This window comes from Tauraco erythrolophus, chromosome 22, assembly GCF_009769465.1.
Source record: "Tauraco erythrolophus isolate bTauEry1 chromosome 22, bTauEry1.pri, whole genome shotgun sequence".
In the NCBI taxonomy this organism is placed as follows: domain Eukaryota; kingdom Metazoa; phylum Chordata; class Aves; order Musophagiformes; family Musophagidae; genus Tauraco; species Tauraco erythrolophus.
In genome coordinates, this window is record NC_141486.1 from 7,756,844 (window position 1) to 7,772,585 (window position 15,742).

At 56.8% G+C, this 15,742-nt stretch overlaps 2 protein-coding genes across 3 annotated transcripts in view; one reads left to right on the top strand and one right to left on the bottom strand.

Annotated features, from left to right (window-relative positions):
• Window positions 1-1,966: 1,966 nt before the first annotated feature.
• Window positions 1,967-7,739, top strand: BARHL1 (BarH like homeobox 1). The gene is made up of 3 exons (XM_086625288.1): window positions 1,967-2,417; window positions 5,623-5,845; window positions 7,445-7,739. Exons 1-3 carry the CDS (start codon window positions 1,967-1,969, stop codon window positions 7,737-7,739), a joined length of 969 nt encoding a protein of 322 aa, XP_086481414.1.
• Window positions 7,740-13,049: 5,310 nt separating this feature from the next.
• The window catches only part of DDX31 (DEAD-box helicase 31), a 52,195-nt gene continuing 49,502 nt past the window's right edge, over window positions 13,050-15,742 (bottom strand). For both annotated transcript variants that reach the window (XM_086624966.1, XM_086624965.1), the window contains one exon: window positions 13,050-14,340. In XM_086624966.1, coding sequence (XP_086481092.1) covers window positions 14,193-14,340 — 148 coding nt within the window. In that variant the 3' untranslated portion in view covers window positions 13,050-14,192. The remainder of the gene's footprint in view (window positions 14,341-15,742) is intronic.

The following is a 15,742-nucleotide window of genomic DNA, read 5'->3' on the forward strand; positions in this document are numbered from 1 at the left end:
ACAGCTGGCAGCCGGGCTTCCCGGGGGGGAGGGCTGTCCCCTCGTTGATCGCCTCCAAGCTGCCGGCCAAGGGAGTCTTTGGAAGAGGGACAAGATGCAGCTGCCTGGCCGGGAAGCGGGGGAAGAGAGGAAATCGAGTATTTGAGAAATAACCAGCGACATCGCTTTAAAGTGGCGCGGCTTCACGCACCCGGGTATAGACGTTTTCCTCCTCTCCGCGGCGAAGGGTCTAACCCCCACGGAAAAGCCCCTAAATAAACCCCCGAGGAGGCAGGAGCCCGTCTGACCGGGAGGAAGGTGGGAGGGAGTCCTGCATGAGCCAGTCTCTCTCCAGCCCGGGATATCAACAGCAGCAAATTCCCCCGACGGGGCGGGAAGGAGGAAGCTTGGTGTCTCCGGGAGAAGCGGGCAGGGCGCGGGCAGGGCGGGCTGCCCAGATGGGGTCAGCGAGATTTTATTTAAAACGGGATCGACGGCAGGAAAAATCCGCCCTGAGCGCGGTCCCTTCCCAGTTGCACCAGTAGGTACGGCCACTGGGCGCTGGGAAAGCGGGAAGAGCGGCCCCAGCTCCGCCGCACCGGGCGGGGGACGATGCCCGGTCCCTCCAGCTCCGGCAGAGCTGCGGAGGCGGCTGCCCGGTGGCCCCGCGTCCGCTGGCGATAAAGGACCCCTCTACTCGTTCACAACCGATTTCGAGGAGATTCAACGAAATTCGCAGCTCTGAGGCTCACCTCGGGCTCTGAGCAGCCACCTCTGCGCTGAGGTGTTGGGGAGGGTTTCGGTGCTTTTCCTTTTCCTTTTCTATTATTATTATTATTATTATTATTATTATTATTATTATTATTATTAACGCTCAGTAAAACTTTCCCTGATTGGGAAGGACCGGCAGATCGGCTAATTGCGGGGCGAAGCGAGCGAAAAGCAGCAACCCCTCGACTTGGCTCCCTCCTCTGCTCCCCCCACCCTCCCCGGCTAATCACCCCATCACGAGCCCCATCAGCGGGATAATGACAGCAAAAGAGGGCGGAAACCACCCGGAAAGCGCGGGGAACGGGGAGGCAATTAATTCCCGTTAATCAAGCTGCAAGGTGTCGCCGCCGGGGAGTGACAACCGCCCCCCCCCCTCCCCCCCCCCCCCAAAACGCCTGGCGGCCAATGGGCGCGTTCACACGGGGGAGGGGGCAAAGGGTGCGGGGGAGTTGGGTGGGTGCCGGTGTCCCCGAGCCGGAGTGGCCCAAGTTCATTTTTCCCCCCAATTTTTCCCCCCTCCTCCCCCCCCCCCCCCGGGAGGGAGCGGCGCTCCCGCCGCTGTCCGAGGTGCTGAAGGCGCCGCTGGCTCCGGAGTGACTCCGGTTCCTCCCCCCGGCGCTGTCCGAGGTGCTGGCGGGGACGGGGGGAGCCGCGGCGGCCCGACGGCTGGCCACCCCCTCCGCCCTCCCCTCGCCCTTCCCCATCGATTCTGGATCATTAAGCGGTTAAGGCGCTGCGAAGCGTCACTATCGATCGCTGCCTCCCCACCTCCGGCTGCGAGCCCCCGGGCTGCCCCCCAGCCCCGCGCCGCCGCGGCTCCGGGCAAGGGTTGGGGTGGCTGGTAAAGGGCCGGGACCTCGGGTGAGGTTGGGGTCCGCTCCCCTCACCCCACCCCCTTCGAGGCCAAAGTTTGACTCTGCCTCCCTCTCCCCCCCCCCTTCTGTCTGTCTGTCTGTGAGTGCAGCTGAGCGCGATGCTGAAGACGGAGCAGCCCTGGATCTAACGCGCGGCGCCTCGGAGAGACTCGCAGCAATTGTTGCCCGGATCCCGGGCTGAACTTTGCTTTTTTTTTTTTTTTCATTTTACCTTTTTTTCTTTTTCTTTGCCTTTTTTTTTTTCTTGTGTTCTCCTGTTATTGTTAATTATCATTATCAAACCGCTTCCTCCGTACCCTCCCCGCCAATGCCCGTGTGAGCGCCGGCACCTCGCGGGGGCCATGGAGGGCTCCACCGGGTTTGGGATCGACTCCATCCTCTCCCACCGAGCCGGCAGCCCGGCCGTGCCCAAGGGAGACCCGCTGGTGGGCGACGGCAGGTCCCCGCTGGAGCTGAGTCCCCGCTCGGAGGGCAGCAGCGGGTGCCCCTCGCCCCGCTCGCCGGGCCGCGAGTGCCTGGAGGCGGCGGTGCCGCGGCCGGGCCTGGATGCGCACCTCCAGCCGGGGCAGGTCTCGGCTCCCTCCCAGTCCCGGACCGTCACGTCCTCCTTCCTCATCAGAGACATCCTGGCCGACTGCAAGCCCCTGGCCGCCTGCGCTCCCTACTCCAGCACCAATGGACCTCACGGCGGGCAGGAGCCGGCGGGCAGGATCCCCACCAAGCCCGGAGAGGACTTTAGGGAGAAAATGGAAAAAAACACCAGCAGCTCCTCCTCGGACTCGGAGTACAAAGGTAAGAGCCGTTCACCCCACTGGGCTTTGCACGGCGGGCAGGGCGGCCTGGAACTGGAGTCTCCCGGTGTGCCGGGAGCTCGCTGCGGAGCCGGCTCCAGCGCGTCCCGGTGATGGGGGAGTCGCGGCACCGGTCGCCCCCGAAATGACCGCGGGGTCGGCGTCAACTTGGGAAAACTTGGGGGTTCGGGGTTCGGTGCGGCTCGGCCCGGTGGAATGGGATGGGGCGGTCGGTGCTTCGCCAAACGCGCCCGGGGGATCCGCCGGGCTGTTTTCCGCGGGGATGATGCGGCTGTTTCGTTCCTACCCGCGGCGAACGGTAGGAGAGGAAAGGAGAACCGGGGGCGGATTTCTGCCTGAAAAAAAAGAAATAAAAAGGAAAGAAAACAATAAAATAATCGCGGATTTGCCAGGCATTTCTCCTGCTCCGGTGAGAAACGAACAGTCGGCGGGATTTGATTCGATTTGTATCATTTCTATTATTATTTTGGAGATGGTTTACAAACGAGCACGACAGACAGGGAGCCCCGGGCGGCATCCACGGCGCCGGCGGGGACTGGGACCGGATGCGGAGGCTGCTCGCCCCGGGCCGGGATCTTCGGCCTCCTGGGCCCCTCGCAGCCCCTTACCGGCCTCCCCCTGCGGAAGCGGGGTAGGGGAGAGACACAGGAACAGTACGGGGGCGGGGGGGGGTCGGTCCTCACCCCCCGGAGCAGTTTATCCCGGTTGCCTTCGCCCATCCCGCCCCCATCACCCCTGAAAAAAAAACTTTCACCCGGGAAAATTGTTTGCCGGGTGTTCGCGAGGGAAAGGTGAGGGTACCCGGCTGGGGGGAGAAAGAGGGGACGATGGCACCTTACAGGGCCGCTGGATTGCGGGGGAACTGGCTGGAAAATAGGGAACGGGCCGAGTCCCGGACCGTCTGCGAATGTACGCTCGGCTCACCCGGAGCCTCCGCTCTGAAACCCGGTTCGTGGAGGAAAAAATATTCGCCCAAACGAGCCTGCAAACGCGGCGGGAGCCCCCGGGCACGACGCGGGGATTTTCGTTCTGAACGAAGGATGGAGCCTCGGGTCGATGCCGGGGCTGGAAGTGACCCGGGAGAAAGGCTGGGATCGGCCCCGCCGTTCCGCAGGGCCGGGATCGAAAATAGCCACGATTCCCAGCTTGGCATTTTGTTTTCGCCTCCTACACCCCCTCCCCGAATTCCTTCAGCTTTTCTCCGCTTCCCTCAGATCGCCGAGACGCGAAAGAAGAGAGGGAGGAGGAGAAGAAACGCGGGTTCTCCGCATCCCCCTAAACCGGCCGAGGCCGGGCTGGGGGGTCGGTTTTGGTGGGGGCCGTTACCCCACCAGCGCTCGGCTCCTCTCCTGCCCCTGCGACGGGACGGCCACGGTCACGGCAAAATGGCGCTTAAATGGGGGGCAAAGACATCCCTTAAATCGCAGGGAAAAACACCGCTTAAATGGGAGGAAAACACAGTTTAAATCGGGGGGAAATACAGCTTAAATGGAAGGAAAACACAGCTTAGACGAGGGTAAAAACACCGCGTAGATGAGGGTAAGAACCCCGTTTCAATGGGGTAGCGGGTGAGGGTCCCCGCTCCCAGCGCGATCCTTGTTTTCCTGCTTTGGAAATAGCCTTTCCTCGGGCAAAACGCCCCCGATTCACCCCGCGAAGGGGCTGCGGGGCCGGGCCTAACCTGCAGCGGCGGCGGCAGGATTTGGCCTCTGTCAAAATGCCGAAAAATCCTTAATATATATTTGTATTTTCACATGTATATTTTTTTACGCTAGGAATAGCCGGGGAAGAGACCCGGAGCCGGCCGGGGAAGCCGCCGCCCCCAACGAGCGCATCCCTTTGGCGAGCAGGAACTTTTTAGGAGCCGAGGATCAGCCCCGGCCCCGAGGAGCGAGGCCGCCCGGCCCGGGGGGTCGGGGGGGATTTGCCTCCCCCGGGGCGTGGGAGGCCGGACCCGGCTTTCCTCGCGGAAAAACTCCGCACAAACTTCCGGGCCTTTCCCGGGAGGGAGCGGGGCCGGGATCCCCCCACCCTGCCCGGTCCGGATCAGGCCCCTTCCCGGGCTGCCTCTTTCCCCGGGAAGCGGAGCCGGGTCTCCACGTTTCAAGGCTGGTCCCCGGCTCGGCCAGAGCCGGGATTTCTGGTTGAAGGGTTTCGCTCCCCGGTGGCTCAATTAACTGGATTATTGTTTTCCTACAGAGAGAAATCAGCCCGCGTTCGGCTGCAGCCCCGTCCCCGCTATCCCCCGCCACCACCGAATTTAACATAAACCCCCGTGTAAAAACCCAAACGCCGCCGATTTGTATAAACTGCGCCTTTTTGCTACATAATCTCCTCCAGGAGCGTGGGGAAGGCGAGTACAAACAGGGATTTATTTTTCCATTTTTTTTCCCCCGGCTCTGATATTTTCCCGTCACCTACTAATGTTTCACGGCGTAAATACCCGCGTAGCTCCACCGGTGCATAATACGGACCGCGCTAACGAATCGCCGCCAGCCCGGCTCATTCGGCGTATTTTAAGACAAAAACCAGCACGGGAACGGGTTTGCGAAGCCCCTTCCCCGGTATTTCGTTGTGCGCCCTGGAGAGAGGAGGTTTGTTCCGTTCCCCGGCAGCATCCCCGGGAGGATGGAGGCTTTTCTGCGGAGGGGGAGACGCGGCACCACCCCGGCGACTTTCCCCTCAAAAAATGTGGGCTCATAATTTTAATTTTAGGTTGGTTTTGTTTTGAGTTTAAAAAAAAAAAAAAAAAAAAAAGAGAGAAAGGGAAAAAAGAAGGGAAAAAATATCCAAGCATCGAGAAAGCTGTTGGGTTTTGGGGAATAAACGCAGAGCAGGATTCTGCCCTGTGAGAAATGAGGGGTGAGGGAGATCCGGAGGGGGTCCTGGGCAGGAGCGCAGCGGGGCCCGGCCGGGGCCCCCCCAGCACAGCCCGGCGCTCCGGCCCCGCTCCCAGGCCCCTGGGACGGGGAAAAGCCGGGCCCGGCTCGGGGACCCCGTGAGCCTCCCACGGGCAGCCGGGGTTTAAATTTGCGGGATCGTAGAGCAAACGCGCCGTGAACCCGATTCGGTGCCTGAGCCCGTCGCCTCCGGGTTATGGCTGCAGTCGGATACCCTCCTCTTTTGAGGGTATTTCCCTTCACTTCCTGCCCTGACCTGGCCTCTCTTCCTCCCTCTCTGCCCAGTGAAAGAAGAAGGGGACCGAGAGATCTCCAGCTCCCGGGACAGCCCCCCGGTGCGGCTGAAAAAGCCGCGCAAAGCCCGCACCGCCTTCACCGACCATCAGCTGGCCCAGCTGGAGCGGAGCTTCGAGAGGCAAAAATACCTGAGCGTGCAGGACAGGATGGAGCTGGCTGCCTCCCTCAACCTCACCGACACGCAGGTGAAAACGTGGTACCAGAACAGAAGGTAAAAAAATGCGCCGGTCCTTCCTGCCCACAGCGCCGGGGTCCCATCCTGCCCTTCTCCCCGGCCCCTCACCCCCAAGCCGGGCAGGGTTTCGCACTCCACAGCCATCCCGTCCCTCTTGGCACCAGGAAAGATGCGGTTTCTTCCCCCGCCCCGGGACTGCCTGTGTCCCGGGGGCCTTTTACCCCGGAGTAAGGGCGGGAAAAGTAATGCCGAGACAGGGCAGGTTTGGGGGGGAGGCAATCCGTGCCCCCAGCCCCAACAAGGCGGGGAGGCAGGACCGGGCTTCCAGCTAAACACAACAGCATAACACATCGGCCTATTAATAATAGATACCAATTACTGCTTTGGGCATCAATAATTAACACCCCTTACAGTAATTACACAATTATTATTATGATGAATAATTTACTGGTGGAAATAGGTTTAGCGCTTCGGCGACAAATCTGTAAAAGGGCTGGAGACGTGTGATGGCTTCAGTGGATTTATCCGGACACCCCCGCCGGCGCTTCCCCGGCCCTGACCGTTGCCACCGCCACGAAACGAGGGACCCCCGGCTGCAGCCCCCGCAGCGTCCCCTTGTTCCCCCAGATTTTAATCTTCCCTCCCTCCTTTCGATCGCCATCTGCAAAGATCCGCGACTTATAAACACGTCGAGGGTTTTGGGGAGTTTAGGAGCGGCCGGGCCCGTGCTCTGCCCCCCCCCCGCCCCGCCCCAAATTCCTCCCTCAAGGACACGCTGGAGCCGGGCCGGTGCCCCCAGCCGCGCTCCCCGGTCAGCCCTGCCCGCCGGTGGCCCCGACGTGGGCGAGGTCCCGGGGCCAGAGCTTCTTCATGAAGTACGGTACATATACATAGATACACACACACCCCTATAGGTACGTAAATATATGTATTTAAATATACGTACATATATATATATATATGCCGCAAACGAATGCCGCGGAACGCTGCCCTCCCGACGCGGGACTCCCGCAGCCGTCCCAGCGGCTCGGCCTGGCCCCGGCCCGGGGAGGGGGCCCGGGAGCCCCGGGAGGCGGAGCGGGGCCTCCGCGGCTTCGGGCAGGACCATCGCGGCGGCAGCGGCACCCCCCGCTCAGCGGCGGGGCTGCCGGGTAGAGGGTCCCCCGTGTCACACGCAGGATGTCACACGCAGTTCGTAACCTGCAGTCTGGAATTTACACCCCAGGAAGGGACTGAAATGTTGGTCGCGATTTATATTTCAGGGATTTACACCACGCCACCGGACCCCAGCCGGGATGTGGCTCCGGTGCTGCCGGGGGGGCTCCGCGGGTGCTCATGCCGGGCTGCCGCGGTGGGGGCACCAGGGGGATAAGCCCCCTTGTCCCGTCAATGGGTCTACGTCCTTCCACACTGAGCTGGTCCCATCCCATCCCTGCCGTACAGGGGGTACTGGCCCCGGGAGCCACCGACCGGGAGAGGGGATGCGCAAGGAGAGCAGAGCCCGGTGAAGAGGAGCGTGCAAGGGAGGGACGAGCCTGGGGAAAAAGGATTGTGCAAGGGGTAAAAAAGAGCCCCAGAGCGGCTTTTGGAGCATCCCTCCCTTCTTGACCCCCTCTCTCGGCTTATCCCCCCCAGGACCAAGTGGAAAAGGCAGACGGCGGTGGGCCTGGAGCTGCTGGCCGAGGCTGGCAACTACTCAGCTCTCCAGAGGATGTTCCCCTCGCCCTACTTCTACCCGCAGAGTTTGGTCTCCAACCTGGACCCCGGCGCCGCTCTCTACCTGTACCGCGGACCCAGCGCACCCCCCCCGGCCCTACAGAGACCCTTAGTGCCCCGCATCCTCATCCACGGACTGCAGGGCGGCAGCGAGCCCCCGCCGCCCCTGCCCCCGCTGCCCGGCGTCCTGCCCCGGGCCGCACAGCCTCGGTGAGCCCCGGCCGCCCGGGCAGCCCCACCGGCACCCCACCCACACGGGCCGGGGGGGCCGGAGGGGGCCACCCCAAATCTGGGGCCTCGAGCAAGCGACAGACTCCCGCTCATCCCCAAATATATATATATATATATATATAAATGAGACCTCCTCCCCTCCTTTTTTTAAATATATATAAAGAACGCAAGAAGCAAGGGCAGGTTTGGCAGGACGGGAGCTGGCAGAGCTGCCCCCCACCCCCGCGGGGCACTCGCCGCCTTAGACCCCCTTGTGCCCCCGAAAGGCAGCGGGGCCGCTGCGATCCCCCCCCGCCCCGCCTGCGACGGCGCCGGGAGCAAGGGCAGGGGCTGGTTGCTCCGGGGAGGGCCTTGCTTCTCCGCCCCCTCCCCAGGAACTGCCGGGGGGGGCGAGCCCCCCTTGCCGCGGGCGGCTCCAGGAAGCCCCCTCCCTGCCTTTCCCGGATCCCCGCCGCCGGGAAGGACCGGAGGGGGGAGTGGGGCCCGGACCGCCGGTCCCCGCCCGCCGCAGCGAGACTTTGGGACGTCCGTAACTAGAAAAAACTCACCAAAACCCACCACCACCAACAAAAAAAGCGGCGAAATGTAAATACGGTGCGCAAAATGTATATGAATTATTTATTTGTGAACCCTGAGGGCGTATTTGTGTAAGTGATTCTTGTCAGTCTGTATCCCGGGGCCGGCCCGGCCGGGGCGGGGGGCGCGGGGGGGGGCTCGGGCGCCGCTCCCGCTCCCCCCTTTTTTAAATGTGGAAATAAAACTTCTTTACAAACAAACGCGTCTCGCCTCCGCCAGCCCTTTCTTCCCCTCCTGCTTGTTTGCTCTGGCGGATCAGCCGCCGCCGAGGGAAAGGGAAAAGTAAAGAGGAGTTTTCCCACCTCCCATCGCAGGCGGCTGCAGGGACGCCCCCTCGGGGCTCGGTTGCCCCCTCGGGGCTCGGTTTCCCCCCCAGGGGCTCGGCCCCAGTGCAGGCATGCAGGGCCGGTCGCTCCGCCGCGGGACGGGCGGCGGCCGCGGGGAGACGGTGGGGGCCCGGGGCGATGCTGCCCGGCGCGGTGATAGCCGCGACGTTGGTGAATTATTAACGCCGATCTTAAGTGTATAATTGCCTAAGTGCTTTAAATGATCGCTTTGGAAAATGGATTGTTTCCACCCTTTAAAAGTGTCGCTCATCTGGCCGCGGCCAGCGAGCCCGGCAGCTGGTCCCCGGGACAGCCGGGCAGCGGCTCGCCGTCTCGGGGAGCCGACAGATGGGCTGCGGGCTCCCCCCGGCCCTCCGCCGCTCCCCCCGGCCCTCCCTCCGCCGCCAGCGGACCCGCCTGTCTGCGGAGCCGCCCCCCACCACCCTCCCCGGCACCCACCGGCCCTACAGCATCCCTCAGCTCCCCGGGGCCGGGTCCCAGCCCGATGCCCCCGTCCCGGGAGCTTTGCCCCGGCACCCCCGAGCCCCGCCGGGAGGGTTATTGTCGGCTCGGCCAAATGCACAGCCACGCCGGCAGCAGAGAGCCCCCGGCCTTTGTGGACCGGGCTGTTCCTTTGCATGTGAATGGGGGAGTTTGGTAAATCCCCGGGCCTCGGCTGGGGCGAGGAGGAGGAGGAGGATGAAGGGGGGGGTCGCTCCCAGCTCGGGGTTAATGAAGTGGGAAAGGAGTCTTTCAGAGAGGACTGCAAACAAGCCCCCTCCCCGGACAACAACCCCCCGTCCCAAATCCTACATGGATTGACTTAAACCCAGGGGATAAGTGCTTTAATTTAATCTCATTGAATAAGAATGAGGCCAAACAAAACTCTTTAAAATCATATTAAAAATCTATCAAAGGACAACTTGCAGTGGGTGTGCTTTTCATTTTGCGAGCGCAAAGGCGAGGAGCATACAGCAACCTTCCTCCCATTTACACAGCAGGAATGCGAATCAAAGACATTCTCTAATATTTAATTGTCCTTGTAGCCGTAGCAGATTCCTCCTCTTACATTAATGAAGTACAAGGCTTCGTTACACGTTTGTAATTGCAATATTTAAATTTGCTGTTTCACATCTGGAAAAAGCTGGAAACTCCCCTGTAACAGCGGGTCTGAGCCAGCACCGTAAGACAGCGACAGGGTCCCGTTTGCTCTAGACGGACGGTAAGAGACAGCGGGGCAGAGCCCCAAGGAAACCTCCACTCTGGGAAGGAGGAATGGCCGTGCCGGGTCTGGCTGGGAAGGAAAGAGAACAGAGGGGTAGCGAAGGCTGGAGCTATCTTCTCCAGGGAGATCTCGCAGCAGAGTCAAGCAAAGCAAGCTTCAAAATAAATCAGTTCAGGGAAGACAGCACATGCTGTAGGCTCTCGTCGGAGAGCACCACACTTGCCACATGAACGGCATCTTGTGGGTGAGGATCTCAGCAGCCTCAAAAGCTGCTGAAGAACCAGCCTCACCTCCAGCCTGTGTGTGGGGACTGAGATGGGACCTCACCATCCAACAGCAGAATGCACCAGCACTGGTCCTGTACCTACAGCAAACCCAGACCAGGCTGGAAACTCTACTCATTTCCAGAAGGCAGTGCCAGGCAGGCATGATCTCAGCAAGTCCTCAGGACTTGGACAGGCTGTGCTGGGTTGAAATTAGATAAAGCTGTAAAAATGGCATGGTTGGGAAGGAGCACCAGTTCCATTACGGAAACCTTTGGAGTATTGCACCAGTTCTGCTCCACTGCTTTGTCCCGGAGTACCGAGACCAACAGACAGGCTGCTGCTCGCTGGTTTCTGTCAGATCCAGGCACTGGATCCAAGACACAAACCAGTTAGTGCAGTGGGTTTGCCAGGACCAACCACAATCCTGGCGCTCAAGCTTCTTCTGGGCTTTTACCCAGCTTGAGGACCATCCTCCTCCCCTCCCGGCACAGCTTTAACCAGGACCACCACCCTGGGAACAAAGAATGAAAGCTGCTCCTCTGAACATGCCAATACACACAAATTCATCGAAATCAGCAGAATTGTTTCTAGCTGAAATATTTTACGGTTTTGTCTGAATACCAAAATTATGCCAGAATGGAAAGCCCAGAACAATTGGTGCTTTTCCTGTCCTCTCACCAGGCTTACGGAGAAAATAAATTGTTGTAAACAGGGAAGGTCTGTTGCTTTCTATCCTGCTTAGTTACAGGTGCTTCTCAGCAGTGGGGTACCAGTGCTAAGGTGTCTTGTGTCTGACCTAGACACTGAGAGAGGGTGCTCAGCTGTGACCCTTGTACCAAGGTGACCTCCTTGCTTTTTCCTATCTCAAAGCCTCGAAGTGTAAACTCATGATGTTCCAGCTGCAGAGGAGAGGAGGATGTAGGCTCCAATCACAGGTGAAGGACACGGAGCCAGAGGAGAGCACAGAAAAGGCGCAAGAGCATCTCCTGGGAGAGGCAGGACTCCGGGCATGAGAGCAGGGGGCAGAGGGGCAGCAAGGAAGGCAAACCCAAACTGAGTCCGGGTCTGACTCACAGGCAGCTTTACAGAAAAGCTCCACAGTGCCGTTATCTCCAGACCAAACACAGTCACTTGCAGCTGCAGGGCAGCAAGGTCCCCACCACTGACCACAATTAAGACAAGAAAGCAAACCTGACCAAAGCCAACACTGGCACAGCCAAAGCAAGCTGCGGTTTCACCAAACGCTGCCAAGAGCCCATTTCCTTGCCCTGTAGAGCTGCTCCCACCCATCCAAGACCCCTGCAGCACACGCCACGTACCTCAGAGCAGGAAGGAGCAAATTCAGGAGCAGTTCAGGGTGATGCCCACCTGTTCCATGCCAGGGCTGGGCCAAGGGAGCCCACTGTGACTGCCAGCAGCTGCTTCAGCATTCAGAGGAGCCAGGAGCCTCTGCACCCACAACTGCAGCTGCAGCTGCTGGAGCTGGGCCACCCCTGCTCCATGGCAAGCACCACACCCCACCTGCCTTAAGAAGAGCTGCTTTGGGTTGAGTACCAATCAACTCCAAACCTACCAGCTTCTTCCTGAATTGGGTGATGCACAAGGATAAAGCCAGCTCTGAGCTATCTAGAGCTGGTAAAGCGTAAGCAAGGGCAGAACATGGTTCCTGCTGACCCAGCTACAATTCAAACACAGTCTGCACATCGGCCTGCAAGTTTATCAAGAGCAAACTCAGCTTAGCTTCAGGTGTGTGTGCATTTAACGCGTTCTCTTTCATGTTTAGCAATCTCCTCCTCTTCCTTTCCCTCATCACACAAGTAATCCAGAGCTCTCTGCTAAAACACGGTGAAGCTGGAAGACAGAGGCATTCTAATTTTTTTTTTAAATCACATTATTCGTTTGTAACACTACATGCCCAGTTAATGCATCTGGCAACGAGATGTCCTGATGTCTCTCAACGATGTGCTGCTGGCCTTTATTCCTGTTATTATTCCTGAATTTGCCAATAGTCCCTATTAATTCATATGTGACAGTCAGCCAGGAGAAGGTCATGTATTTTCCCCTCATGCACAAGATCAGTTCTTCCCAAACTTACACTCTGCATCACTCTCTCTGAGTCATTTTCATCCTCAGGCATTTCTTTTCTGTTTAAGTTGACGTTTGCCTTAAACTTGATTGCTCTTCCAAACAGTACTCATAAAAAAAATCAGGCGGGCTTTGTTGTCATTTTATTTTAATCTAATAAACATTAGTAACTTTATTCTTTCTGCAAAAACATGATTAATTTTACACTGGAGCCTTTTTAACATCTTTCTGAAGTGTTCAAAAAAAGTACTGCAGTAAAATCAGCATGTTTGGTAATTGCCTGGGAGGAAAAAACAATGATTTTGTTTCTCAAAAGTTACATTCACTTCAAAAATTTAATACTTTTGGGCTGATTGCTTCCCTCCCACAGTCCTCAGTATGACTCACTACAGCCCAAAGTAGGTGCCCTCAATTCTGTATTCACAAAACGGGCACCATTTTCATCTGGCTATACTCCCTTTGCAGCACTTTTTCCCTTCCGGCACCTGAAATTGCCACTGGATTTGAGCACTTTCTGGTCCTGCATTAAATAACATGCCCAGCTTGGGTCACGAGTGGGCTGCTCTTCCTCATCTCTTTCCTTGAGGAAGACACATGCAGGCAGCAGAGAAGTTGCTATTTTTGGTAGGGTTTTGCACTGTTTTCAAACATGTACTGCTTGGTGTTGGTGTTACAGGAGGTGCTGGGAGAAGCACAGTGAGGAAGACAGGGAGAGAGAAGTGGGTGCTCACGTGTAGGTCCTGTGGGAGTTTGCCTCCTACAGGCCTTGGGGAACCCCTTGTTCTCCCCCTCCGCTGCCCTCCCACCTTGTCAACTCAAAGGGGAATTCTGTCATGGACGTCACTGGAGCTCAGGTTCCATTTCACACGCCGGGCAACGGTGGGCGAGTGCCAACCTCGGCACACCTGGGGCTGTACTGTGGCCCTTTTCTCAGTAGCCCCCATTCTCTGACGATGAACAAGAACAAAGGCAAACGGGAAAAGCAAGAAGCGAAATCCATTAGCTTGGGACGTACTTGAGAAAGGCCTAGCCAAGGCAGAGAGAACCCCAAAAGATGGGGATACTATTGGCAAGTGTTAGCAAGAGTCTGAAAAGGCTTTAATGTTCAGAGAGGTGAGACATTTCATACATGCTCTGCATTATGTAATTAGGTATGACAGCACGCTGCAGGCAAGGAGAAGTTTGGAGATTGCTGGATTCCATGCTGGCTCCTTCCCACAGTGACAACGTTTGTTCCCAAACTCCGGAGTTTTGACATGAAGTTTCGTGCCCATGAGCTCTGCCTCCAAGGGACCATGTGTCATTACACTGAAGAGCTCTTTGCAATCCTACCACCTGCACTGAAATCAGGGAAACCTTATAGGTGGCAATATCTGACTAAGGATGGGTGTCCAGGGGCAGACCTTGCCCCAGCGCACAAAGGACAGGAGAGAAGGTGGCAGTAATGTGGCTGCACTACCTGAGACAGGAGCAGAAGTGCCACCCACCCTGTGTAATGACAGGGGAAAGGGCAGCCTCCCCTCTCCCGGAACACCTCCTCTGCCACTGCTCTTTATCCGGTTAAAAACAAGCAAGGAAACACCGTGGAGTGTTTCTACAGGTCTTTTAAAGAGGAAAGCACCTCCTGTCCGAGCAGACTTGTCTCACTTTCATGTTATATAGACATCACATTTCTCTGAAAACCATATTTAACCTTTTTTATTTTTCTTGCAAAAACCACCTTAGAAACACGGTGCATCTTCAGGAAGCCACACATAATTGCAGCAGTGCAACAGGACACGCCTGGATTCGATTCCATTTGGACCTATGGAATGAGGGGGAGGAGGCAGAGATCCCCAAGATCCCTCCCATATTCGCCTGATAAATTGAAGCACTCCTCAGTTGATTTGGCAGGTCACCCTGACCCCCGGCTGAGGTGCTCAAGCAGGTTTTGCAGCCAATGACTGGAAGGTCCCGGCTTATGTTGGAATCTGCTGGTTGCCAGGTTTTCTCTGTTTTTTCTTCTTCTTGACCTTGGATACACCAGTGTCCATCCCACTGGAATATTCAGATCGCAAGATCTCAGCAAGGCGATGTTTGCCGTGGGTCTTCTTGAGAAGGTCAGACCTGGGCAGAGAGAAGAGAAGAGGAATTAGATTTCCTTCTCTCTGAAACGCTGCTAGGTGGGTTACTTATTTTACAGCTGTGGAAAGTGACATTTGCGCATTAGCAGAAGAACAGCTTCCTTTTCTTGAGGCTTGATTTGAAATTCTGTCTCATGCAAAATTAGATACTATTGTGACAGGTTTTCACAAAGGTGGCAAAACATCATGCCGTTTCTAAAAGCAAGCCTTTGTTCTGTACAAATGCTCTTGCAGGGGTGGCGGGGAGAAGGAGGGAAGGTTGTGCGCTGAAGGCTGATGAATTAGGTGACGCAGCAGTTTGAAAATTATAATAGTAAAAAAACCTAACAGCTTTAAGACATTGAACAATAAAAACATTTTTATAAACAGAGCTTAAATTCCAGAGCTTGGAAATACAAAACCCCAAACAAATAAGCAAGCAAAAAAAAATAAAATGCCACGAGTCTAAACCCAACAGGCTCTTTTCTGGCAGTGTCCTGCAGACATCACATGCACCTTAGAGCCTCCCTCTCCAGAGACCAGCTTTTGCAAAGGTAGCTGCATTCTGCCCAGCCATTCAACATGCATCTCCCTGTAGCCCTAAACTGCCAACTATAAATACAAAAACCTACTCAGCATTTTCCCACCACAAGTTCTGCCACTCTCCTGCTCTATGACCTTGGGCAAATCTCATCCTCACTGCTGCTACCACCCTCACTTACCTGTTTAAACTGCACTCTCTTTGGAGCAGGACCCTGTCGTTCCCTACCACATTCCCATGGTCCTGGGCACAACAGGGTATCCACAGCTATTGGTGTCTGCACATCCCACTCTCCTCTTTATTGTAAGATTACAGATTATTACAAAATTATTGCAGATCTCAAAATTTTCCAGAGAAGAGAAGAGAAATCTATCTGTCCCTCTAAATACAACGGGAATTGAACAGAAGGCCCATATCCATGCCAGTGTGCCTTTATGACAATACACGGACCTCAGCAGTCCTTAAGGTCACAGCCTGACAGCACTGCCTCTTCCTTCAGGTGTCCAGAATCGTGTGGTGGATCACAGGAGAAGGAAGCATTTTTCGCTGCAGCAAACAGATCAACCCATTTATTAGGCCAAACACACAAAGAAGGAAAGGGAAGCAAACTCTTGGCTGTCTGGGGTATTTGCTTGCCCCCTTTTCCACAGCTTGTTTTCCATCCTTGTGTAGGTTTTATGGCTGGAGTGGGTTTGGAAGGATGGATCAGAATGAGAAGAAGGATAGTGTGATGATTACCACTGAAACACGTTTTTCCCTAGAAGGCAAAGCGTGGAAGACAAGGTGAGAAGACACTGCTACCTTCAGTGTAGTCTCCATTCTCACACTAATTAAACATTCAAGCTCTGTGTAGGCGAAGGGCTAG